The sequence below is a fragment of the Ambystoma mexicanum genome, chromosome 4p (genome assembly GCF_040938575.1).
Source record: "Ambystoma mexicanum isolate Mex_15411 chromosome 4p, UKY_AmexF1_1, whole genome shotgun sequence".
NCBI classification, from domain to species: Eukaryota; Metazoa; Chordata; class Amphibia; order Caudata; family Ambystomatidae; genus Ambystoma; species Ambystoma mexicanum.
The window spans coordinates 1129213860-1129241725 of NC_090927.1; the positions used below are offsets into that span (position 1 = coordinate 1129213860).

Consider the following 27866-nt stretch of genomic DNA (forward strand, 5'->3'; position numbering starts at 1 on the left):
AAACAACTACCACCCCATAGAACCGAGGATTGCTGTATCGATCTGATACCGGAAGCAGTGGTACCGTTCGGAAGAATGTACCCTTTGTCACTACCGGAAAGGAAGGCATTAAGAGAGTATCTAGATGCAAATTTGCAGAACGGACTCATTCAAGAGTCCAAATCTTCATGTGGTGCCTCCCTATTCTTCATCCCAAAAAAGGACTCGACAGAGCTTCGCCCTTGTATAGACTACAGGGGTCTCAACAAGGTCACTGTCCGGGATAGATATCCCATGCCCTTGATTCGGGACGTCTTGGAGGCTGTACAAGGGGCGGAGTACTTCACGAAGCTTGACCTGAGAGGCGCCTATCACCTCTTGCGAATCAGACAAGGAGACGAGTGGAAGACGGCTTTCCGCACCCCATTCGGGCTCTATGAATATCGTGTGATGCCCTTTGGCCTAGTAAACGCACCAGCCGTCTTCCAGAGGTACATGGACAAGGTTTTCGCTGACATGCTGTTTGTGTCGGTAGTGGTGTACCTGGACGACATCCTGATCTACTCCAAGTCCTTGTCTGAGCACAGATCATTGGTCCGACTGGTTTTACAACATTTGCAGTCCCATTATCTGCTAGTAAAGCCAGAGAAGTGTTCATTCGAATCCAAGAGGGTGTCCTACTTGGGTTTCGTATTGTCTAAGGAAGGTATTGAAATGGATGCAAATAAGGTAAAGGCCATAAGAAACTGGAAAGATCCTACCAACATCAAGGAACTGCAAGGGTTTCTAGGATTGGCAAATTGTTATAGGAGGTTTATTCCCAATTATTCCAAAAAGGTACTCTCTCTGACCTCCTTGTTGAAGAAGGGCGTTAGATTCACTTTTGACGGAGAACCTCGAAAAGCATTCGACTTTTTTAAAGGAATGTTTTTCCACAGCACCCATCCTGGTTCAACCAGATCAGGCTAAGCCCTTTATTCTGGAAACAGATGCTTCTACGGGGGCAGTAGGGGCAGTGTTACTTCAAGAGACAGAAGACAGCTATGAACATCCGATCGCATACTACTCCAAGACTTTAACTAGTAGTGAGCGAAACTACTCTGTTATCGAAAAGGAACTTTTGGCCATAAAGCTGGCCTGCCAAGAGTGGAGACACCTCTTGCAGGGAGCTGCACATCCTTTCACTATTAGAACTGACCACCGCAACCTACGGGTCTTACAACAATTGGAATGTTTCAACGCCAGACGGGCGTATTTTTTCCTACAATACGACTTCATGATAACTTACATACCTGGCACAGAAAACAAGAAGGCAGACGCCTTATCTAGAAGCCTAGGAGATCCATCCGGATCCTATATAGGACATGAACTGGTATTGCCACACCTCACTGTGTTGGCTTCTACGGTTTCGTTTCTTCAGGATTTAATCCCTCAATATCAGATGTGTTCTGAATTTCCGCTATCTACTAAACAGGAAATGGACGGGTTGTTTTATCATGAAGGAGCCCTCTATATCCCCACAAAGAAGCTGCAAGAACAGATACTTTCTTGGTGTCATGACACCCCCCTGACAGGTCATTCTGGTATTAGGAAGACCTTTGATTTGGTCCGGAGAGGATTCTGGTGGCCTACCCTACGAAGGGACGTAGGTCAGTATGTCTCTACTTGTTCAATATGTGCTTCCAACAAACACCAAACAGGAAAACCTCTGGGGTTATTACACCAACACTCCTTACCGGATCGCCCATGGGAACACTTATCCACTGACTTTATTGTGGATCTGCCTCCTTCATACGGAATGACCACGATCATGGTGACGGTCGATTCCTTTAGCAAACTGGCACATTTCTCCGCCTTCAAGCAAGTGCCTTCGGCCTCAGAGATGGCTGCAACTTTTCTCCAGGACATAGTCCGTCTACATGGCCTACCTAAGACCATAGTTTCGGACAGAGGACCACAATTTACCTCAAAGTTTTGGTCTTCCCTCTGCCAGGTTCTCGGAATTCATAAGGCTCTTTCCTCAGGATACCATCCTCAAAGCAACGGCCAAACGGAGAGACTCAATGCCAATCTGGAGCAATATCTCAGGTGTTTTTGCAGTCCACAGCAGGACGAGTGGTATCGCTTCCTCCCACAAGCGGAATTCGCCTACAACAACTCTCTTCACACCTCGATCCAGATGAGTCCTTTCTATTGTACCTATGGCTACCATCCTCAACACCTGCCCGGGCTCAGTCTGCCTTCAACCAAGATTCCAACTCTGGATACGATTCTACAGGACTTGCAAGAAGCTCACAAACTCGCTAAGGAGGCACACCAAGCAAGTCAACTTTCACAAAAGAGATGGGCCGACAAGGGTCGGAGAGCCCATCCCAGCTGGAAGGTGGGACAATTAGTCTGGTTATCCACCAGATTCCTACCCAAATGGGTTCATAGGGGGAAGTTCTCCTCTCGTTTCCTTGGGCCATTTTCCATCATACAACAAATCAATCCAGTTGCTTATAAACTCAGGATGCCAGAATACCTCAGAAGGGTACATCCTGTCTTTCATGTCTCCCTTCTCAAAGAACATAAGGAGGATCCTTTCAAGAGACCTGTGAACCGTACACGAGCCCGTGTGAAACCAACACCTGAAGAATACGAGGTGTCTCATCTGGTGGATTCTAGTTACCGCAAAGGGCGGTTGTACTATCTGGTTCATTGGAAGAACTATCCAGTAGCAGAGAGGACGTGGGAACCTGTGGGTCATATACACGCCCCGCGTTTGGTGCAGAAGTTCCATCAACTCCATCCGGGCAAACCCGGGGGTGCCCCGAGAAAGAGGGGGTATACTGTCAGGAATTGGATGCCGGCCCTTTATAGGCAGGCTCCTCCCACAAGCCGACGCGTTGTATCTGTTTACCAACGCTCGGTTCGTGTGGAGATTCTCTCGTGAAATTCATCCGTTCCGGCTGCCTACTTTCGCCTATTTTGATTCCTTACTGTACTCTTCAGCCCTTCTTGTGTTCGCCTTTCACTCCCGTTGTTTTTTGCTTTCTCCTTTGCCTGAATTCTACTGCACAGCACGCGGTACTCGGCTTGCTCTGTGCCGTGCCGTGCTTACTTTTTTCTTTGCCTTCATAATGCTTATTTCTGTTGGTATTTCTTTTTGAGCACTACATTTCTTTTACTTTTAGGTACCGGGGGTATAATTGCAACCGGCGCCGTCACTCTGTTTTAGCGAGCGAAGCTTTTGCTCGCGCTACGACCTTAAGGAGCATTTTCTTAACTGGTGAGTGGGTTTCTTTCACGGTACTTCTTCCGTTCTTCCTAACTGTTCGCCTTCGCGGTCTGTTCTGATTGGGTTCTTTTATTCTTTACTTACTTACCTTTTCTAGTACTTTTTCTCTGTTATTCTGTTAGTCTGAACTGTCTGGCTCTAGTATCTTTCTTAGATATCTCCTGTTCTAAATATTCCACATCTCCTGGATACACTGAGCAGTTTGTATCATATTCATCAGCGGTGGAGTTTGTTCTCAAGTCTAACGGACTTCCTTGCCTGCTGCAAATGGAACATTTATAATGAGAAGAGAGGAGATCTATTTGCCCCCCAACAGAACCCAATTGGGAACAGGGTTTTTTCTGCCTTAGTGCTTTTTCCCTGAATCTAGGACTGGCCCCTTGGGGATCCCCGCGGTCAGGGAATATCTCTGCCAAGGTGGCCTCCGGAGGGGACAGACCCTATCTGTACGATAAAAAGGCCCGAGCACCAAAGGACAAGACTCCCACAAGGAGGAGGGATCAGAAGAGATCAGAGGCTACTCTTACAGAACCCATTCCGGAAGAAACAGGTGAGGAGTTGGGGGAGGAAGCCTCGGTATCTGACACTGACCTTTTGGAAGCAGAGATCATGACATAAATAGATCTATTGATAGCATAGCAATGGAAACTCAAGTCAATACCAATGAGACCAATGAACATAGCACTATTGTGTACTCTACTCGAAAATAGATAGAAATTTAAAAATCTGCAAAATATGGCCAGGAATACATGGCCTTACCTTGACCAACAAACAGTTGGATTCAGCAAGCAGAGCAGTATGTTGCGGGAGAATAGGTGGATGGCCACAGGTAGCGCACTGATGGGTATGCTCGAAGCGGTCACAGAAGTTAACGGATAGCACGACGACGAGCAGATTAGCATAGATCTCAGTGGTTCCCAGGTAGCACGTTCAAGAGTTGACTTGCAAAGCACAAAGATGTTCTCATGAGACATATCGAGTGGTTTTTAAAGTATTAGAAACTGGGGTGTGTTTGTGAATGAATGACGTATGTATGTCGTGGTATTAGGGGGGCGGCCTGCTTGAAGGGGAGGCCTGCCTGGAGACACGGGGTCTGAGGAGGCCATTTGACCGATGGCCCCTTGGCGTGGGACACCTTTTGAAGTGTACATGCAGTTTGGCACCTTGGCCTTTCGCGCCCCTGACAGCCCCCCATGCCAGCGCTCATCCCCGGGTGTGAACCGCCTTTGATACAAGGGGGTGGGATGGATGGCCCTGGGGCGTGCAGATAAGGCACAGGAAGACTGCTGAATGGAGACACACTTATGTGGATTGCAGGGGGGTGGCCTGCCTCAGGGGAGGCCTGCCTGGAGACACGGGGCCTGAGGAGGCCATGTGACCGATGGCCCTTTGGCGTGGGACACCTTTTGAAGTGTACATGCAGTTTGGCACCTTGGCCTTTCGCGCCCCTGACAGCCCCCCATGCCAGCGCTCATCCCCGGGTGTGAACCGCCTTTGATAGAGGGGGTGGGATGGATGGGCCTGGGGCGTGCAGATAAGGCACAGGAAGACTGCTGAATGGAGATACACTTATGTGGATTGCAGGGGGGCGGCCTGCCTCAGGGGAGGCCTGCCTGGAGACACGGGGTCTGAGGAGACCATGTGAACGATGGCCCCTTGGCGTGGGACACCTTTTGAAGTGTACATGTAGTTTGGCACCTTGGCCGTTTGCGCCCGTCACAGCCCCCCATGCCAGCGCGCATCCACCGGCGCGAACCGCCTTTATATCAATATACAGTATATCAATGATAGTATATCGTTGCTTATCATTAACAAATGCCACATACCGGAGATTCTTGTGAGCACAGACCCACACTTCAACCGGTGTATTATAGTGGTCAAGACTGTATAATCCAATGGTAAATGTTAGTATAGATATGTGTGACTTTTATAGAGACATAACCTACTGAAAGACTTTGAACAAGTGTGTTTTAGTGCATGCATTATCGAGAATATGTTATGTTAGCTTAGATAGATAGTGACCACCCTGCTTCAGAGCAACCAGACCTTCACCCATTCGGAGCACAGATGTCTGACGTCCATCCTTGAATGGAGACACACTTGATTCATTTAAAAAATCGAGACAACCGTTGTTAAAATATATGTGGTGTTTTATTTTGTATCTTATTTTCATGACACAAAAATACAAGACTTTAAAGATTGTACAGGTCAGGTTGCAGCACAGCGAGAGAAAATCCCCTGTACTGACCGCTGTCACTCGGGAACGTTTCTCTAATGGCACGAACGGCACAGGCGGGTATCACTCTTCGAACGCGGTGTCAAGCCTCCCGTGAAGCCACCATGTAAAGGAACGATAGGCCACCAGCCTGTACCACCTGTGAAAAGGAATGAAACAAACTGTTTTTAAATTACCAAGATAAGTTTAATAAATGTTTGTTGTCAATGACAATTCTTGTAACTAATGGCATTTTACACAGACAAATGCTATCTAGACAATGCACACTATTCAACGACTTACATGCGTTACAATGATATGTAGATGTAATTTTGGCTATAGTAGAAGACCATGAAATAGGAGTGGCATGACAAGCAGAGTATACTTACTCGTTACTCGGATTACGGGGACGAACAGTTGCTCGAAGTTCGTGCATAAGCACCATCATTATTCTCAACACGGCCCGTGTGAGGCAGGCTGCCCTGAAGTCTGGCAGCTCGGTGATGCATTGCGGTCGTGGCTCGCCTTCCGAAATGTAGGCCAGGCATCCCGAGTTTTCTCGGCAGCAGCAGTTCTCGTCCTCGGTTGGCATTAGCTCGCACCGATTGCATGTGCACCAGGTGGAGACGCTGTCCATTCGACTAGGCCCAGGCTCTTCATCTGTTGATTCGTCCTGCCAGCTGCCGTCCGAATCCCCATCGTTTTCGCGTGCTTCCCTTTCCAGTAGTTCCTCGTCGGTATACTCGGGCTTGTACATGTAGGGCATTATTGTAGCCATTGTGTGTTAAACAAACTAAAATAATTTGTAGCGGTGGTACTGGTATCTGTTCACACGGGCTACAAGCGGCGAAGGTAGCTGACCAGGGCACTGAAACGAGTCACAGAATACTCCAAGTAACACAGAGAGAGGAATGGAATCGAAAATCGGCTGCTGTGTGTTGTGAAACAGTCTGTTTATGGCGTCCTGCCATTTCCATGGCGACACGTCATTAGCTGAAGCGCAGCGAATGTTGACACGAGACGTGCTTTGGCGTTGGGAAATGGGCGGTACGAGTCTGCTGATGACAGGCTCAGGGGCGAGGGAATTGATTTAGTGCCGCAAAAGCAGGTCAGCCAGGGCGATCGGGGAAAAGATAGGATTATCAGAAAATGGCGGCTCCCTGGTGCTTGTTTTCACGTGCGTTCAATGGACGAAAACTCGGGTAAGGTCCATAGGAAAGTTTTCTAAAATCGAGCCACTTAGGCTTAAAAAAACATGGCCGACCCGTAGGGACAATCAAAATTTTTACTAGACCATGCCTTTAATGTCTGAAAAGTACAGTCACAGTGCCATCCACCTGACGGCTTCCTTAGTCTGTCTTTTCGTGTATTAGGGGCCGCACATGTCATTTGATGTATCCCAGGCTGACAAACACGGTCCATTCAGGTAGGATTGACGTCCCAAGGAGCCTAGGCAACAAGCATCAGTATCTTTAGAGCAAATTATGCACGCAGGTCTGGGCCCACATCAGAATTTGCCAGAAATTAGGTTGTTTTGGCAATCAGGATGGGCAGGTATCTGAATGCACTAAGGACTAATGAGAGGACACACTCATCAGGGGAGTATCCAGGATTGCAAGAATGGGGGGGCGGCGGGAGCCACAAAAAAGGTAGGAAGCAATCTCAGCTATCAGCCGCTCATGTGACAAGCTTTCCTTCTAAGGGGTCACCCCTCCAGATATATCTAGCTTTCTCCCTGCTCACCGTCCAGAAGAGGAAATCCCTCCGACCCCTGACGCTCTTTCTGCAGGAGCAACAGATCCGGTACAGATGGCTATTCCCGGCTGCCCTACAATTTTCATACAATGGCACGCTATGCAGAATTAGCCACCTTGAAGACGCCGACAAAATCATGCGACTTCTGTGCCCAAGGAGGATACTTCACCAAGATCGGAGGACCCTATAGGCCAGGAAATGGCCGCTCTTCCAAAGCCAAAGCGATCCTCATGGTCAAAGGTCCCACAAAGCAGCAGAAGGAAATAACAGAGTGCAGCCCGTAATCTGCAGAGACTCACCCCATGCTCGGGCCGTCTTCTTAGCACTACTGCAGAAGAACCTCACCAACCTTGACCCAGCCACGAATAACCACAACCAACGCAACGGGCCTTTCCACGGCCTATGGCCATTTCCAAGGCACATTCCATCTATGGGTCTTTGGAATTCCGTTCCACTCGCATCTATACGATTAGCTCCGTTGGCCAAGGGGATGGCTACACCCACAAAGTTAGCCCCCACTCAAGTTAAAGTTACGCTCCACCGTTGGGGGCGTATGTTAAAACCCCAAGAGCAGGGTGACCCATGGCTTACATACCCCCGAGATGTCGGTTAACCCACACCCTTCCGACCCCACACCCCCGAACATTGCAGCAGGGGCAGACCAAGCGCAGGAACATCAAACCCTGAAATTCCTCACCCTGAATTTCAACGGATTGAACTCTCCTGCCAAACGGAAGTTGATCTTTAAAAAAAGCTCCAAGATGAAGACGCAGCAGTGGCTCTGATACAGGAGACGCATTTGCTATCGGAGGATTGGGGACGGCTCCGTTCTAGATTTTTCCCACTTCAGCTTTTTGCTTCAGGGAGCTCCAAGAAAAACGGCACGGCAATCCTTTTCAGAAAGGGCCTGAACCCCCAGATACTGGATACTAAGTCTTGCCCTGAAGGCCGATTCGTTGTAGTCAAATGCCTGTTGTTGGGAGACCCATACACCTTTGCTTTAATATACGCCCCCAACACCGGGCAATCAGCTTTCTACGACTCACTGGGCGCTGCTTTATCCCACTTTATAGACGGCCAAGTTATAATTGGGGGAGACTTTAACCGAGTGCCGGACCCTACGTTGGATAAATCCCACCCCCCCCTCTCCTGGAGATCTTACTCAGGCGCTCAGCCACCTACGCTGGAAGTAGTAGCTCCACCCCTCTGAGAAAGACTATTCTTTCTATTCCTATGTCCACCGAACCTTCTCAAGGATTGACCTCCTCCTGACGTCCGCCCAGCTGCTCACCTACACCGAGGAGGTAACTGTCGGCCCTCGGATCCTGATAGACCACGCCCCAGTAACCATGGAAATCCGAGCACACATACCAAAGCCCAATTCGAGGGGATTGGGTCCTCCGACGTATTCCATATCTATGACGGCAATCACCACAGCTGTGCTGCTTTGGAAAATCTTTCTGCGTCCTGCGTTGGTGACGTCGATACGCTGTTCTCGAGGGCCTCCGTCGAGCCGACGTCACTGGATGTTGTAGGATGCACGACGCCCGTAGCTTCAGTTCTGTTTTTTCCGCAAACATGTTCGCTTCGGAGATCTTGGCGCACCTCGATTCTACTGAATCCTGTTCTTTGGGTTCTTCGAACCTGTTTCTTCATTGCTATCGTATGATGTCTTTAGCTTCTTCCACCCCGCGGTCCGGGTTTAAGAAGTGTCGGGTGTGCGGGTCCAAGATGTCGCTGATGGATACGCACAGCGCTTGCCTCTGGTGCCTCGGGGAGGACCATGATACGGACGACTGTGTCGACTGCCAATCGCTCACATCAAATGCCTTGCGGGAGCGTAAGAAGCTGCTGTCGGTTGGTAAGGTGGCCAAGCCCCGGAAGTCGCGTTCCACTGGTCTTTCGATGGACGATTTGAGGGGCGACTCTCTGCATCGTCGTCGTGAGTCCAGGGGTTCTCGGTCTGGGAGTCGGTCCCGCCATTCCTCTGCCTCTTCGAGACACTCCAGGAAGCGCCGTCACAGGTCGCCTTACCCATCCTCTTCCGAGGACTCCACCCGTAGGCGGGTTGCTTGTCCAAACAAGCATTCCACTCCTGAGGAATGGGATTCCTTCCGAAAGGAGATGTTGGCGATTTTTCAATCGCACGGCTCCGGTCCGTCCGTGGCGTCTGATGACGCCGGTCGTGGCCGTGCTAGAGACACTGCTCGTATGCCTTCGGGCTCGAGCAGTCGTCGCGACGACCGGGTGCCTTCGAGGTCCCGGTCGGACAAGGATGGTCGCTCTAGTCATGCCTGTTCCAGGTCCCGGTCCTCGACGCCCTCGAGACCGTGAGAACCTGTGAAGTCTTCGATGAAGACATCGACACCAGCGGCGCCAAGGTCTTCGACGGATTCTCTCAAGGCCCCACCTCTGAGGAAGTCATCGATGCCATCGGCGCCCAGGCTGTCGAGAGACAAGCTCGGGGCTCTGCCCTCGAGGCCTGTGTCGACGCTGTCGAAGCTACCGGCACCGCGCTCGACGCCAATTCCGTCGGCGCCCTCGATGCCTTTCGAGGCGGCCTTGTCGGATGGTACCCCGTGGCACGGTGGCACCCCCCAGAAAGGCGCTGGCCAAGGCTAAACATGTCTTTGTGCCTTTTTATGTACCCTCCTTCCAGCCTCTGGATTATATTTCTGAGGTGGATGAGGGGTCTGAGGAAGGTGAGGTTCCTGCAGAGGTTCCTGATGACATTGTTTCTTGTCGTCAACTTGAGGACCTGCGTCAGTCGCTGCACCACGCCAGTGGTCTGGACACCTCTCCGGAGGTGGAGTTTGGTAGGCCAGAGCCTGGCACGCATGCCGAATCCTCATACCGGCGCCTCATGTCGAGGGCCACGGACTACTTGGGATGGTCTACCCCCCATGGGGATTTTCAGCAGGATGACCTGACTGATATCCTGGACGAAGGTCCTCCAACTGACCCGGTGCTGCCATTCCATATGGCCTTGCAGAGAAGGGTGGCTGCGGCTTGGACTGCTCCGGAGAGTCTCCCGGCAGTGAGCAAGTCCTTGCCGAGGAAATATCGCCCAGCCGGTGGTGACCCATGCTACTTAACCACGCACCCTACTCCGGAGAGTTTGGTGGTGCAGGCGGCTACGGCCCCGGCAAAGCAGGCGTCCTTACCCTACCATCCCTCCTGATAGGGACGACAAACGTTTTGACGGCTGGGCGAAGAAGGGATTTTCTTCTGGGGGTATGGCGCTTCAGGCTGCCAACTCAGTTTGTGCCTGGTCTCGTTTCACGCACACTCTGTGGAACTGTATTTCCCTAGCGGCTGATCATATTCCCAGAGGGGAGGAATGGGATGGTTTCCTTGCTATCGTGCAGGATGGCAAGGATGCAATGTGTGAATCCGTTCAGTCGGGTCTGGACATGGTTGATTGCGTCAGCCGGTCCATGGCGGCGAGCACCGTAATACGCAGGTTTGCCTGGTTGCGGAAGTCGGGTTTTGCTCCTGATGTGCAAGCCCGGCTCCTCAATATGCCCTTTGATGGTGACTATCTTTTTGGCAGCAAGGCTGACGAGTGTCTTGAGAGGTTGCAGACCTCCAAAGCTGCAGCGAAGTCATTGGGCACTGCAGTTCGCCAACCTACGCCTTTTTGTCCTAGGGGACAGCAATGGAGGGGAGGTTCCTTTCGATATTAATTGTCCTTTAGTAAATCGAGAGGAGCTGCAAGTCAAAGGGGCAACCGTAGGAGTGCCAGAAGTGGAAAACAAGGTACTCGAGGTGCCAAGGCCGCGCAAGCAGTTGCCTCTTTGCCCTCAGGCACTGCCGCAGCCACTTCAGCTCAGTCATGAAGCCCATGCTTCTCCGGTTGGGGGAAGGCTGGCGCAGCATCTTGTAGAATGGCGTGCAATTACTTCAGGTGTGGGTTCTGGAGATCATAGCCCATGGCTACGGTCTTCCTTTCCGGGAGAGACCTCACGACAGTCCACCAGGGAATCTCTCTTTGAAGAGTCCGGATCCGCTCCTTACGCAGGAAATTCAATCCCTGCTGAAGAAAGGCGCCATAGAACTGGTGCCTGTAGCGGAGAGGAACAAGGGATGGTATTCCCCTTATTTTTTGATTTCGAAGAAAGACTGAGGATTGAGACCCATCATGGACTTGCGCGGTTTGAACAAGCTCCTCAGGAAGGACAAGTTCAAGATGGCTACTCTTTCTCAAGTCCTCCAGGCCCTTCAACTTCAGGACTGGTTGGTGTCTCTCGACCTCAAGGACGCTTATTTTCATGTGCCGATCCATCCCAAGCACAAGAAGTACCTGAGGTTCGCGGTTGGCGACTCGCAGTTTCAGTTTCGGGTCCTGCCGTTCGGATTGACCTCCGCCCCGAGGGTTTTCACCAAGCTCATGGTGGTGGTGGTGGCAGCGTATCTCAGGAAAGGGGGATTCACGTCTACCCCTACCTGGACGATTGGTTGATCAGAGCGCGCTCTCCTGAGCAAGTCCTGGATCATCTGTCTGTCCCCTGCCACTCCCTTCACAAGCTGGGCTTCTCCTTCAACTTAAAGAAGTCTCACTTGACGCCAACTCAGCGGCTCCAGTACATCGTAGCAGTGCTCAACACGTCCCTGGGGCAGTGTTTCCCTCCCCAGGCGAGGGCTCACCACATTCAGCAGATGATGCACAAGTTTCAACATGCCCAGAATCTCCCAGCGTTCGAGTTCTTGAGGTTGCTCGGCCTCATGGCATCCTGCATTCTTCTGGTGCCAGAGGCCAGGTTGCGGATGAGATCTTTGCAATGGGCTCTCAAGCTCCAGTGGTCACAGTCCTCCGGCAGGGTGTCAGACCCCATTCAGGTGCCACCGTCAGTCGGCCAGGATCTTCTGTGGTGGGTCGTTGAAGGCAATCTGATGAGGGGGGCTTTGTTTTGGCTGCCCTTGCCGGAGGTGACGATCAGGACGGACACGTCCCTCATGGGATGGGGAGCTCATGCCAACGAGCTGACAGTCAGCGGCCGTTGGTCTCCGTCAGAGTCCAGGCTCTATATCAATCTGTTGGAGCTGAGGGCCGTCAGGCTTGCCCTGAAGGCTTTTCTGCCGACTGTGCGAGGAAAGAATGTCCTGATTCTGGATTCTGACAGACAATACAGTGGCCATTCACTACCCCAACAAAAAGGGGGGGGCAGGGTCACTTCCTCTGTGCAGGGAGGCGATGCAGCTCTGGTTCTGGGCCATACAGCAGGAAATTTCGATCTCGGCAGTTCATCTGGCCGGAGACGGAAACGAGACGGCGGATGCTCTGAGCAGGCAGAATGCGATCTCTCACGAGTGGGAGTTGGCTCAGGAGATTCTCCTGGAGATCTTCGCCCTTTGGGGGACCCCTCAAGTGGATCTCTTCGCCTCCAGTGTCAACCGGAAGTACGGAAGGTTCTGCTCGTGGGAATTTCCTCCAAGAGGAGCCTTGGGAGACGCGTTCGTGGTGGAGTGGTCCTTCCCACTGCTGTACGCGTTTCCTCTAGTCCCCGTCATCCCACAAGTGCTGCAGAGGTTCGGTTCCGGGATGATCCTCATTGCTCCGGCATGGGCCCGGAGGACGTGGTACCCGGATCTTCTCGACTTGTCCATCTGCCCTCCATGTCCTCTTCCCTACCGAGACGATCTGCTCTCACGGGAGAGGGGTCAGGTTCTCCATCCAGAGGTCCGATCCCTCAACCTTCACGCTTGGCTTCTGAAAGGTTGAGGTATAAGGATTGGGACCTCCCTGAAGACATGATGGAAGGTGTTGCTTTCGGCCAGACGTCCGGCAACAAAGTCCCTGTACCGTTGGAGAAAGTTCTGCGACTGGTGCAGGGTTAAGAATGTGGATACTTTTTCATGTGACATTCCTGTGGTTCTGTCTTTTTTGCTTTCTTTAGCCCACAGGGGCTTGCAAGTGGGTACCATTAAAGGTTACCTGGCGGCGCTGTCCATATTTAAGCGCTCGTCTGAGGAGTGTTCTTATTTTAAAATCCCTTTTAATTTCTCAGTTTCTAAAAGGGCTCACTAATGTGTTCCCTCCGTCACCTTTCCAGGTGCCCGGGTGGGATTTGAACCTTGTTCTCAAGTTTCTAATGGGTGCTCCATTTGAGCCTTTACATTCTTGTCCTTTGAGACTGTTAACCCTGAAAACTGTGTATTTAGTTGCGGTCACTTCCGCTCGCAGAGTGAGTTACAGGCACTGTCTGTTAAGCCACCCTTCACTGTGTTTCATAAGGACAGGGTTGTCCTTAGAGTTCGTCCTTCTTTTCTTCCGAAAGTTGTGTCAGATTTTCATTTGAGCCAGAAGGTAATTCTTCCGGCATTTTATCCTCCTCCGCATCCTGGTAAGGACGAGGAGAGGCTCCATAGGTTAGATCCTAGGAGAGCTTTAAGTTTCTTCATTTCATGCATGTCCCGGGTCAGAGTGGACGATCAGCTCTTATTTGTTACGCTGGAAGGCGTTTGGGACAAGATGTGACGAAGCAGACTTTGTCTAGATGGATTATCTTGGCAATTTCTGAATGTTACCGCCTGGCGAGTAAGGACCCTCCAGTAGGCTTACAGGCCCATTCGACTCGGGGTATGGCTGATTCTACTGCCCTGCAGAGGGGTGTTCCTATTCGTAACATCTGTGAAGCAGCCACTTGGGCTTCGGTCCATACTTTTGTACGTCACTACTCCCTAGATTCTATCCATGGGCAGGATCTGGCCTTTGGCAAGGCAGTCCTTTACTCTGCAATTTGATTGGGCATTCTAAATTTGTATATTCTAAATTATTTTCCCACCTCCTTACGTTGGTACTGCTTTGGGAGTCTATCATAAATATGGAATATGTCGGAGGACGCAATCCCCTCGAAGAACAAGTTACTCTCTTACCTGGTAACGTTCTTTCGATGGGATGGTCCGACGACGTATTCCTTATTGCTCCCTCCCTGCCTTCCCCGCTACAGAATTTCTTATGCGATTGCAGCTTAAGTTTCTGCAAGGCTTTCTGTGGTCATACTGGCAGAAGATTGGTGCCACACGTTCTGGGAAAAAACTACAACTGAGGCTATGGGCGTTGTGTCCTACTTATAACATCCGGTGACGTCGGGTCGACGGAGGCCCTCGAGGACAGCGTATAGACGTCATTGACGCAGGACGCAGACGCCGAAAGATTTTCCGAAGCAGCACAGCTGTGGTGATTACTGTCATAGATATGGAATACGTCGTCGGACCATCCCATCACAAGAACGTTACCAGGTAAGAGAGTAACTTGTTCTTCTCCTCCCGGATGGTCATTGTATGATCCAATCCTTAATTACCACTTAGGGACAAGACCGCAAGGGCGATCAAAAACTTCTTCAGAGAAAACCCAGTAGAAGACATCTCCCCCGCAAACACCTGGGACGCTCTAAAAGCAGTAATCAGGGGAGAGCTAATCGCACAAGGAGTGGCGTTTCATCGCAACAGACGCCAAGCCCGCCTACCCCTGGGAGGGGAACTTAAAGCAGCAGAAGAGACTCACAAGAAAAAAGCCTGGTCCCCCAAGACGCAGTGAGCCATCTGCATCGCCAGGAAAAAGCTAGAGGCCCACTATACCGAACACACAGCTCAACTCATGGCCAAAGCCAAACAATTCTACTATGTCAAGAACAGTAAGGCAAACAAGTTGCTGGTAGCTAAATTAGCTAAAGCAAAACGCAGCAGCACTATCGTCGGCCTCGGAGACCCACAGGGGATGATTCAATATGCAGAATCAAAAAATCTACAATTGGCGGTGGACCACCTGACCCAAGTAATGACGACGCCCTCACAGAACCAAAACAAACAGAGAGTACCTACGGGAGGCGGCCCTCCCTCAACTGCACAACTCAACCAGAGAGCTTGGAGGCCCCAATCACAGGTGAGGAGGTCGAGGAAGCTTTTAAGTCCCTCAAATCCCGGGCCCCGATGGTTTTTCCACAAGTTTCTACAACATTTTGAAACCCCAGCTGGTTCCCCCCTTGGTGGCACTCTTCAATTCCTTTAGGGAGACTGGGACGGTGACCCCTGTCAATGCAAGAATCTACCACGATCCTCCTACCCAAGCCAGGGAAAGACCCGAGAGACCCTGCCTCCTATAGGCCGATAGCCCTCCTGAATATTGACGCCAACCTATACTCCAAAATCCTGGCCAACCGCCTGGTGCGCACTCTACCTGACATAATCCACTCTGACCAGACAGGCTTTATTCTAAACAGATCTGCAGGCGACAACATGCGCAGAGCCCTGAACCTAGTTGACTTAGCCACTCGAAACTCCCAGGGGCTGGTGTTGATGGCTCTTGAGGCCACCAAGGCATTTGACAGGGTGGACTGGTCCTTCATGCATCTTACCCTGGAGGCCTTTGGGTTTAGCCCGGCATTCCAGGCAATGGCCCTGGCTAACTATAAAGCGCCAAAAACACTCCGCAGAATCAATGGCTCATTTTCTGCCCCGATCTCCCTGACCTGCGGGACCAGACAAGGCTGCCCCCTATCCCCATTGCTATTCTGTCATTATGGAACCGTTCGCCGAAAAGATCAGACAGAACAGCCACATCAAGGGCCCCCAGACCACTCTGTCCCAGCATAAAATTGTCCTATACGCAGATGATGTGTTGCTCACGATCTCAGAAGCCCGCTCCTCAATACAGCATGCCCTATCCGAAATAACCAGCTATGGCGAGGTCACCGGCTTCGCCATTAACTTTAACAAATCTGTGGCTCTGAGTGTAGGTCTCTGTCATGATGCCTACCCCCAGGCATCCGGACCAAGCCCATCAGCCCCGGGAGCAGGCATCTAGACATTTAGTAAAACCTCAGCAGCCCCGGCTAGGGGCTATCTGGGTTCAGTCCTGGTGCCTTAGGCGCCAGGCTCATAGTAGGAATTAGTCCTGACGCCTAAGGCGCCAGGCTCATAGTCATTACTTACCTCAGGCAGACCATGCTGCAAATGACTCCAATCCAACATGAAGCCTGAAAGGGACTATTGTTTACTCAGGTGTGGTTCTTGGGACTTCTTACCTGGGACTACTTTTGAGGCTATTTAAACCACACCCGACCAGCAACACACGCTTCGCGTTATTCTGCATCCAGCAGCGTAACACTCACCGTGCCTGCAGCCTGCATCCAGTCTTCTGCCACGCCCGCCTCGAATCCGGAGCTCCTAAAACAAAGAAGGTTAGAAAACAAACATTTCTATTCCACACCTGATTCTGGATCCATCTTGTCTCCAGACCTGTAAAGAACATCATTTCTGCACGCGCCGCACCTCCAGCTGCAGCGCCGCGCCATACTCACCAGTCTTCACAGCATCCTTCAGGTCGGCGCTGCCTCCATCATTTCTTCGCCGAACTTCGGCACCTAGGAGACAAAAGAAAACCACAAGGTGAGCCGAGGGAACCAACAAATATAATTCTTACCACCATAGATTTACCTGATTTACCACCAGAGGCATCCTTTTGTGACTCTCCATATTTTCACGTGCCGCATCTGTAAAGAGAGACAAAACAACACGTTTTCCTCGTGCAACATTTACCAGACAGCGCCGGGTAAAACAGACTCTTACCTGAGCGCCACCAGCTGCCACAAGAGCATCTTTTTACAAGCCAGCTGCAAGACAAGAAAGGAAGGGGGGAACAAGAGTGAACATCGGACATATTGAACTCTATGAACTTAATACTTACTGGTCCTCACCAGGAACCTCAGAGTCAATACTCTCTGGAACTCTGCCGATCCTTCAAACCAGTGAAGTAACTGGAATCGACGCGCCCCTGCAAATCCACGCAGGATGGAGAGCTCATCTTTCAAGAATATAAGGTGAGATTGCTGTGTGGGCGCTTTTCGGAGGTGATTAGTTGGGGAGGACTGTGACTGGGAACCAGAGTGCGCGCCTTGCCATCATTCTTAACACTATGTTCCAGGAGTCCCAGGCTCAAGAGGCTGCAGCACCAGGGCTATCATGCCTTACTACCAACTAACACTTATGTCTTATGTTTGGCCAAAAAATCTTGATTAGCTAGGCCCCGATGAAGGACTGTTGAGTCCGAAATGCATTGGCCATTTTTGGGTAATGTTGCCCATCACAAAAATGATTGCTTACTGGCACTTTAAATAAACTACCAAACTCAAGAATCAAAGACTCATTAATGTTGACTAACAGAGCACTGAACTCTTTTTGAAACCCAATTGGTATTTAAGGGTGTGCGGCCCACACCGCAGGCAAGTTTGCCTAGGTCTTTTTTCACACAGTTCACTCTCATCGTGCTGACGCATGGTAGCATGATTTAGTGGGCTGCACCCCAAAATACAGCAGTATCTGGAAACGATTTTTGAAGAAACAAGAAGTAGTAGAGGTGCCCGCTCCAGTTCATTGTCTCTCTCCGAGGACTGTGGGGGTGCCATCACTTGAATCCACAAGTGGCTAAATCCATCTCTCCACTTGCAGGCGAATATTTCTACGGGTTAAGCAGACAAGATTAGGAGGGCAGATCCAGTATGTCATCGCTGCACTACGCATCACGTGGGTGGAGAACGCAGCTGTCCGGGTCCGACAGACGCCCCTGTGGGAGCCAGGTGAGCGTAACAGTCTCTCCCGGAGGAACAGGAGGCCCTGGTCCCGATGTGTCCAATAGGGTGTCCTGTCAATTGGTCGACTGCAATTTGGTCGACTGCAATTTGGTCGACACCATTTGGTCGAATTTTTTTTTTTTATTTATATATTTTTTTTGTGGGTTTTCGTGTGGGGAAAGAAAAAAAAAGAAAAAAAAGGGGGTTGGGGGGGACCCCCCCCCCCAAAAAAACCAAAAAAGGGGTAAAAAAAAGAAAAAAAAAAATTCGACCATTTGGCATTCGACCAAATGGTGTTGACCAATTGTCCTGTCGACCAAATGTTTTCGACCAATTGACTGGTAACCGTCCAATAGTATGGAAGAGGAAGTCCATTCCCTACCTAGGGGTTCAGATTCCTGCAAGCCTGAGGGATACATTTCAGGTTAACTTTCCCCAGCTCTTCAGGGAAGTGGAGGGTGAAAATGTCTCTGATGGAACGCATAACGGCCTGTAAAATTAACCTTCTACCAAGATTCCTCTACGCATGCTCGTCCCTTCCGGGAGCAATCCCAACTCCCATCCTAAGCGATTTACAGAGGAAGATGCTCTGGTTTATCTGAAGGGGTAAAAAAGCCAGAATCCCCCAAAGGACATTACTAGGGGACGCAACACTCAGGGGGCTGGCGGTAACCGAACTGCAGGCCTACAGTATGGCAGCGGAACTAGCACACATCCGCGCATGGTAAATAACCTCTGACCGCCATAGATGGGTGGAACTTCAGCAATTAAGGCTCCCTCTCCCCCTCCGATTTCTTCCGCACATCCCGCCCTCTCTTAGAGAACACGGGGAGGGTTGCCTGCTGGCGACTAAACACACACTGACCTCCTGGGACTGGGCGCTGAGGCGTAAGGAAATCCCGAGGGGACTGAGCCCCCTATCTCCAATCTTCCACAACCCAACCTTCTCACCCGGGATGCAGCCGCGAAACTTCCAGAACTGGATAGCGGCCGGCCTCAAAACTTTGGACCAGCTATATGAGGGTGTCCTCCCCCGCACTTTTGAACAATGTAATGAGCGGTTCCAACTCCAGGAGAGAGACAGGTTTACATACTTTCAGCTACGCCACTGGTGCTCCCATCCGCAAACACTCCAAGTAGCTGCGTGCCCCCTCACAGCCCTTGAACTAACCCTCAAGGACCTCCCAACCCGGGGTAGAATATCCACTCTATATAGACGATTTTTGGGGGACTTTCTTGCCACAAGGACCTGGGCTATGGTCCAGTGGAAAGCAGACTTGGGACACCCGATGGAAGACCAAGCTAGGGTGGACATTTGGACACGGACTCATGCAGCATCCGCTTGTGTCGCCAATAGAGAATGCGCGCATAAAATCCTACTGCGCTGGTACTACTCCCCCCTCAGGCTCCACCACATGAATCACTCCCTCGACCCCCTTTGCTGGAGAGGATGTGGCTGACTGGGCTCCTTTTTCCACATGTGGTGGGCATGCCCAAAGGTCCAACAGTTTTGGAAACTATTCCTAGCGGCCATTGAACAGATCACCTGGATTCCACTCCCCCTTGAGCCTGGGCCGTTCTCTTGGGGGCCCCGATCCCAGGGATCTACCCACGCTCTGGAAACAAAGCCAAACTACTAACTCAATTCCTCCTGGCGGGGAAAATAGTGACTGCCCGCCTTTGGAAAACCCCGGACGGCCCCTCGATGATCCAATGGTGGGGCAAACTATGGGACATTTTGATCGCAGAGAAAGTGACAGCGGCAAAGGCCGAATCCCTCCACCGCTTTCAGAACATCTGGGCCCCCGTGCTGGAATATGACCAGAGATTCCCCGTTTTGACTTACAAGCCCACTAATGTCCGGCGAGTCTTGGGAGACCACGACGCCACCTGAAAGGGGGAAGCACAATCGAAGCAGACAAAGTGAATCACAAACTTGCGGAAAGCAGGCCTACATCAAGGGCCGTGGAGGGTGGTGGGTGGGGGGAAAAAGAGGGGAATGAGGGTGTTGTGTTACATGTTTCATTTATCATAAGCTTTGTCACCTTGCCTTGGTTTAAAATAAACATATTTTAAAAAAAGAAAAGGGAAATGGAGGATACTGTGTCTCACCCAAGGGTGCCTCATCCCCACTCCCCAAGTGACCTCCACCCGAGTGATCCTCCCTCGCATATCTACACCAGGGTCAGGATCCAATAGTGTCAGCCTTTCCCTGGCCACCTGGGAGGAGGATATGTTGGGGAAAGAAGTGAGGACACCCTCAGATTCCTCACATTATCCAATTCTTACCCATGCCGGAGCGCCCCTCCTTAAAATGTCCTTTCATGCCTCTGCATCACTTTTCCCTGTGCCATATATAGCTTATTGCACCTTTGACAGCCCATTGTGTTGCCCAACCTTACCCTACATTGGATACTCATTTTAATTACTTGTCCAATCCAATTATTACCAATGCAAGATCTCTCCCCTTAACATGTTCTTGCATCGGTCCATGCACCCTCAGAGCCTGTGATCCCATTGGCACTCTTGCTATGCTACTGCCTTTTTGGTTAATGTACCACTTCCGCCCGTTGGCCGCTCCACCAGCTTTGGGTGAAGATTTCCTAATTGCACAACAACTCTGACCAGCTCTCCCAAGCTCCACATACCTTGTTTCACATATCTGCTCCATTAGTTTACTGCATCCATCCATCCATGTAAATTCTTTGCACTATTTAAATGCTGCATAGCTGCCAAAAATGACCTTCCTATTCTTATCTCATCCCACTTGGGACAAACTACAACTAATACGTCCTTGTGTCTCTAATCTGCTCACCCCTCAGGGACCTCTTTCGCAATCTTCCTCTTCTCTATCTTCAGCTGCTCCTTAGCGGACCTAAATTCTCTCGGCCCCCTTCTTACCCTGGGACCCTGATAGATCAACCTAAAACCTTTCCCAAAACACATCCCCCAAGATCCGTGCGCTGTCCCTTGCTGGGTAAATCCATAACCATTCATTCACTGGGGCCAAACTTAACTGGCATATGGGCCTTTATTCATAGTCCTTCTCCTAGCAGCACCCTCTGCCACCACCATTCCAGTCATCCGCCGCAAACTATGCGTGATGAGGTGCTGTTCCGCTCTCTTACTGCACTCATGTCGGTACTTGACAACTAACCCGGAAGCATGCTCCCTTAGTAAATGCCCAACATGCTTTTGCCTGCTATCACCAGGCTCCACCCTGTCTGATCGGGGTGGCCATGAATAGTGGGGTCTGAAAGGCCAGGGTAAAACCGCTTACGGTATGCAAGACAGGGGTCTGACGCATAGGAACCATCCACTGTACCCATATATCCAGGTCCATCTCCTCCTATATCATGCTCTGGTCCTTTCCTAGTCTTGCTCTAAACTCTCCATTGTACATCACCCACTCTAATCCCTTGACATTAACAAATGGCGTCTTCATAACGCCCATCACACCCCTCTCAGAGTATTTCACGCTGTAAGTACTTGCATATATAATACATGCTGAGGTCCAATTCACTATGATCACCGGCACCCTGGCTCTCGCCCTCCCTCCACCCTCTCCCCCAATTCCCTCTCCTTCTCTTTGGCCATTTATTTGGCCCTCACCTCCATGTGCAGCAACTTGGAGATCCACAAACTCCCCTTTCCATCTTTTCGCCATTGCTGCCATTATTAAATATGCCCACAGTGTATTAGTTATGTCTGTATGATGGATCTTCTTCCTCTTCCCTTACAGGGCCGGATGCTTGATTTTACCGGACCCAAAGGTTCAACTCCCAAAAGTTTGAATTGTTATTATTTTCTTTATTTTCCACAAATATATATGTGTTGGGAGACCCCCCACACCCCTCCCACCTTACCCCTATACATTTTTTATACACTTTACCCCCCCCACATATATATGTGCGGAAAATTGGGGGTCAGCTTTTGGGAGTAGAACTTTTGGTATTCGGTCCTTTTGTACAATACCACTCTTGCCAGCATCTTCATTTTACCCACTGTACCACAGTGTTCTCCCCATCCTCGCCCAAAACATTGCCCATTAGCTCTCTTGCTGACCTCGTTGCAAATGGGATGCCCTTTCCGTCTATTGCATCCAGGCCACACCATCTTCACTCCTCCTCGCGCCTTTTGCCAGAGTACTCCTGCTGCCAAAAGAAAGAACACGTGCTTGGTGGCACCTCTCTGCTGATGGAACCACCCAAGCTACCTCCCCTATACTCAGTGTGGGAGTTGGTGCCTCAACCATCTTCCCTTGTTCTTATAGAAGTCCCTTACTTCTGGAGCTCCCCTGTACCACAACTCCTCTCCCTGTGTCCAAGGCTGGGGCGACTGAACCCCTAGCCTCCCTCTCCTACCTTCAGCGCTTGTTACCTGTCACCTAATGCCCTTCCATCCCACTGCCACTCACCCTTTCCACCCCCACTCAACCATCAGCCCTTGTTACCTCCCTCCATATCTGCCCTGCATGTCGCACCATTGCCTTACCTACTGGGGACCCTTGACCCCCTGCCCCCGGGATGCCTTGCGATCTTCATACAGCTCTTTCTGTCCAAACTTTCTCCCCGACCCCTTTATTCCTGCTCGCTGTTCGTACCTGGGTTGCCCGCCTTCACTGAAGCAAGGGCCCCACATGAGGCCGCTCTCCGCTGTGACCTCCCCAACTGTAATACCTGCTACCTCTTATGCCAGCTGTCTCCCAACTGCCTCACATATAAAATAAGGCCCTCCCTAAGGGACTGAGTGTCCACCTGTCCCCTGCCCTGCTGCTAAGCTGGAACCTGCACAATAAAAGACTTATTTTGCTGCATCGACAGCATATTCCTACCCAACCAACAATATCACCAGGCTCGCACCTTCCTCCACCCCCTGCTGGCTAAAGACTCTCCTGCACCCTGCTGTGCTCCACAGCACCAAAAATACTTAGCACGCCGCAAAAACACTCCTGCCAGTCCCTAAAGGACCCCAGACCAAAAGGATGCAGTATCTAACACTGCCCTCTACCAAGCCACTGAAGCCGCCACGCACACACAGACAAGGCACGGGGCGCGCTGGGTGCCATTGCCAAGCTACCTCATGACCAGCACAGAGACATGATGCCTGAACCACCCTGGTCACCGTCCTGACCCATGACCCGCCACCCAGTTCTACGGAAATAAAATGCTAACCTTAGGGGACTCAGACTGCACCCCACTAATAGCCAGATGAGGGCATGCACCAGATATCATACCCTGGGACGACTGGTGGAATACACGCTTCACGGCCGATCCCCTACCCTTGCATGATCACAGGGTCGCCTGCACAGCTGGGTGCCAAGCAATCCTCATCCCCTCTCCCTGCAGGTGCTGACAGCCTCACCGCACCTGCTGCGCATGGCAAGCTCTCTGACACAAAGCCAATCAAGGCTAATGCTCGCTCCATCTAATCTCCCCGGCAAGCTGCCATACCACCAGGCTGCAACCCCTTACCTACCCACTATTTCTGCTGTGCCTGGGCTTTGATGATCGAGGTGAACTCCACCTCTGTCCTCCCCAGCACGGCCGCCTGCCGCTTGGAGCATTTGCTGCTCAGAGCACCTACGGTAGCTACCTACCTCCTGCACCCTCAGGCCTTTTGAGGTGACCCCCCAGCAACCCAAACCAGTGACGGTTCAGGTAACACTTTCGGCATCACCCGTTGACTGTTCCCGAACCTTTGCCGGTCCCCTTTAAGTAGCCTAGGGGGCAGTCTGTCCCATGGAGCGTCTTGCTGGCCGCTGTGCAAGCCCAAACACCCCTGCATTCCACCTCCTCCCGGTACTCCCTTCGCCACGCTGCCCACCCACCTTCCACCCACCACTTATGCTCCTTCAGAGACTAGTTGCATCTAGTGTGCTTCCTTGTAATGTTTTCTTTTGTTTAAACTTTTCTTGAGGTTGTACTCCTGATAAAAAATCAATAATAACCAAGCTACTTGTTTTGCTTTTTCTAGTGGGCTGTGTTGACCTGTGGTCATTGCTTCTGTAATGAATGCATAGCCATCATTATAGACCAGTACAGCGTGGGCATGCGCAGGAGTGCCATTAAATGTGCCATCTGCAGACAGACTACAACACACAAGGAGATCTCTTATGTCTTCACCACGGAGATGTCAAACCAAGAGAAGGACATTCCTGTTAAGGTAAGGTGCGGTGCACTCTCTGAAGATATAGCGCAAATCCACAAGTAAATGTTTGCTAATAATAGACTGTTCTGAGAAGAGTTTTCTCCATGAGGTGTGTGAGGGGTCAGTAATGCAAGACTGACCACTGCTTGTAGGTTTCTTAACATCAAACATTTTATTAAAAGATAAAAGTGCAAATAAATCCTTGCTAAACCTACTCTAGCAGGGAGTTCCCTACTTAGTCTAAGAACTAAGGGAACCACTCCTAACAGAAACAAACTGGCAGGCTATTGGGAACTCTTGGGATTTCTCGGTAGACCTCTGCATGCTGGGCCTCTTTTGTGTGGTAACCTATTCTATTTCCATAGTTTCTCATAGGAAAAGGGTTGGGCTTGCAAAAAATGCATACTATGGGGACACTTTGAAACTTCTTTCCAGGGCCTCTTTTGGTTTCCATCCCACCCCTACAAACTGGCCCTCACACTAAACAGCAAAATATGTAAACATAAATGCACAAATAATAATTTAACACAATTTAGAAAATAGATGAGCCACTTCTTCTTATATAATTCTGCAAGTGTTCATAGCCACTGTAGTACCTCTGGTGTAGTTGTCAGGATGCTTCTTCTTGGGTTGTTGTTCACCTCTTAACCACCCTTCTGTTACTGTGGAAACAGACTCCTTGGTTGCACAGTGTGCCACTACTTCAACCAACCTCAATGTGACATCTACTGACCGTATTATACACAACTACATTTCTGGTACTTCTGCTTCAACTTCATATGATAGAATGGTTAAGCAGGACACTTCGACCTCTACAAGTAGGCAAGACACTCTTCTTAACTGTGTTCTAAGAAAAGCGCAGCCTCTTTGCCTCTTCCAGTCTGCCTTACTGTTACAAGTATGACCTACTTCTGCTTCTCGATAGGCTTCCTCCACACTCCCAACAGTCTTAGCATCACAGGTTATTGGCTTGACTTTCTTACAAGCACCCAGCTCCCTTCCCCAGCTGTGTATACATCTTCTTGGTTCCAGTAGCTACCTTGAAGGTGTATTGCCATACTTCCAACTTCAGATAACAATGTCTCACTTATATCAGGGGCTACTAGACCTTTAACAACTTTACCCATTAGATGGATTGATTCAAACAGGGTTTTCTGCAGTACAGAAAGGATTGCCTCTTGGCTTGGGTTTTGCTTGTTCTTCTTACTAGAACAACAACTTCTGCTTCAAAAGAATATTCGTTCTTAAGGTTACAAGATTCAGTCTTCAAAAGGACAAACAATTGTAGGTGTACGCAACCATTCCTTCAGGTAGATTTTCAACTTCAGTTGTCTGTAAGGGTTGATAGTTCTATGTATTAAGATGGAGATACTTTCTACACAAGTCAGGAAAGTATAAATGGTCACACGCGACCTTTATTTGATGTTTTAAGTTCTTGTAACAAGTTGTGAATGTCAGCTTCAGTGTTTTCGGAGTCTTTCGAAACGTTTCGCCTTGACACGGTATCTCTCCGATAATGTTTAAAATGGAAAATGAAAGCTTTTCTTTATATGCAAGCACTATACCTTGTGTTAGAGGTGCGTGTGATACATTTCCATTGTTTACAATAGATTTCACAACAAACAACTATTTATACTTGCTACTGCCCTTACGCCAGCTAGTAACAATTACTGGCAAGAGTTTAAAAGAGAACCTGGATGCCACACTTCATTCACCGTCACCAGGAACACTGCGGCAGCGAGCCGCTTCAACTTCCTGACTTCTGCTTCTACAGCTTTATGCACACCTGGGACACACACCCTTCTTCAACACGGTTGTCTCTGGTTCGGCCACGCCAACTTGGAGTCTCCTGCACTGCTGTCTTTCGGGTTGCTTCTTGCTACGGGCCTCTGGATTCAGCACTGCTCTGCAATCACAGCCACTAATGCACCTGGTAGACCTTCACATTCAGCACGTCTCTCTCATTGCAGCCACGGCAAGGCAGGGTTTGTGAACACAGGACCCTCTCAGAACTTGCAGGTGAAATCTGCTCCCTCTCTGTTCCAGCGTCCCTTAAGTGATCACACTTCCTCACGAGTTGCCAGCCTCATGCTCTTCACCTTCTGCCACCCTTCCAGCTCCTGCTCCAACTCCTTCTCCAGCTCTATTCCTCTTGCCCATCCTGCTGCATCCTTTTATGCTTCTTAGGTGCGGCAATTAATTAGAAGTGCAGGCTATTATTGTTAATGGCCTGACCGTGGCAAAGGCTAGTAGGGCTGATTGCCTGTCCTCCACTTCGACATTCCTCTACAGCCCTCTTCTTCGTCTCAGTCCCAATGGGATTCTGTGACATTTAGTTCATTTTTTATCAAAGTTAGGTTTTTCCACTTCCTATAAGGGTAGGTTGCATTCCTTTAATGTTTTTAACAGAGGGGCCATACGTTTTAACTATATTAGAGAAAGATGTGATAGAGAAGGCAACACTCACTATTCCTTGTAGTGCACCTTTGATATGGAGGAGCACATGTGATTTTATGGATAAACAGGATTCTTTCTTTGGGTGTTATAACCTTATGTTTAACAGGAGGTTGAGTGATATTCAAGTGACAGTAAGCCACAACCTCCTCTGGCACAGCAGTAAGAATATCCCCTTTGGAGGAAAAATACTGCACCTTACCCCACAGATTCTCCTCAGTACTCTGGGCCCTGTCTCCATCCAGGTGATCCTCCCGCAGTACACCACCCCCAGGGTTGAGATCAGGAAGCGTCTACCCTCCCCTGGTCCCTGCGAGAAGACTTTGGGCAGGGCTTTAGTGAGGGATCTGCAGGATTCTTCACAGATATATTAGTCCTGGCCCCTGCTAGCATTCCTGCTTTAGAGTATGCAGTTTCCATTTTCCATGTAATAGAGCCACTGTTACCAATACATTTCTGTTATTGATAACTTTTTAAAATCTATCGTGGTTCAGCAATGAGACGTGTAATAAAGAGGGGGACTACAGTGGACTTGTCAAACCTGCAGAAATATGCATACATATTGCTGACACATTATTTAGGTTTTTTCTCTTGACAGTTTCCTGTCAGTCGGGCATCCAAGTTCAAATTCGATTGTCATGCTCACTTTTGTCAGTCACCAGCCTCTACTGTGAATTGCTAGCTGCAAAGAATGATTTGATTGCAAGCAAAAGGCCTTGCTTATAACAAAATAGTTTTACTATTCTAAAATACACCAGCTGGAAATGAGAAATATGTTCTTGTCCTTTGCAAATCGTTTTACTCCCAACTTCTCAAAATAAGAATCGAAATAGTCTTACCTCAAATTGTTTACACTGGTTTCATCCATGGTGAATATTAGTTTTGTATCACATTGCTGGCCTCTAAAAGAGCATGGTCCACATTTTATGACGCATGCTCCGTTCACAGTAAATATTTATTTTTTGCAATAAGTATGTAGTTGCGACTATTTAACCGCAGCACAGTACATGTATTTTATCCCCCTTTGCTATGCCATCTTTACATTGCAATAATGTACTTTGTTTCAAATGATAATTGGCCAAGGAAATGCTCACTTTGGATTACACCTTACTTTGGTTGCCAGTCCCCCTTTTGTAACAAAATATACTGCAATGGTACAAGGTGTTTGCTTTGGAAGTCCCATAGATATCAGATGATTCTTATCTTGTGTTTTTTTTAAACCGGACTAACTTGGGGTCAAACCTTTCTTCGGTTTACCAGAACTATTGAAAACAAGCATTTGTTATCAATACATTTGCATTCATTGATGTTATTTTTCTAAAGCAGTGTTATTTGGCGGAATAGCATTATATCCACCAGGAGCGGGTTAGGAGAGGGTGAATTGTACCTTCAACTCAAAATCAAGAGTTTTGGAGTAAAAGGTACATGAGACACTTTCTCATAGCCAAGTACAACAAAACCT

General features: G+C 49.7%; 1 protein-coding gene across 1 annotated transcript in view; it reads left to right on the forward strand.

Moving 5' to 3' along the window:
* SHPRH (SNF2 histone linker PHD RING helicase) overlaps window positions 1–27866 on the forward strand; it is a 1474452-nt gene that overhangs the window by 1040772 nt on the left and 405814 nt on the right. The window contains exon 25 of the mRNA XM_069606718.1: window positions 23777–23965. Coding sequence (XP_069462819.1) covers window positions 23777–23965 — 189 coding nt within the window. The remainder of the gene's footprint in view (window positions 1–23776; window positions 23966–27866) is intronic.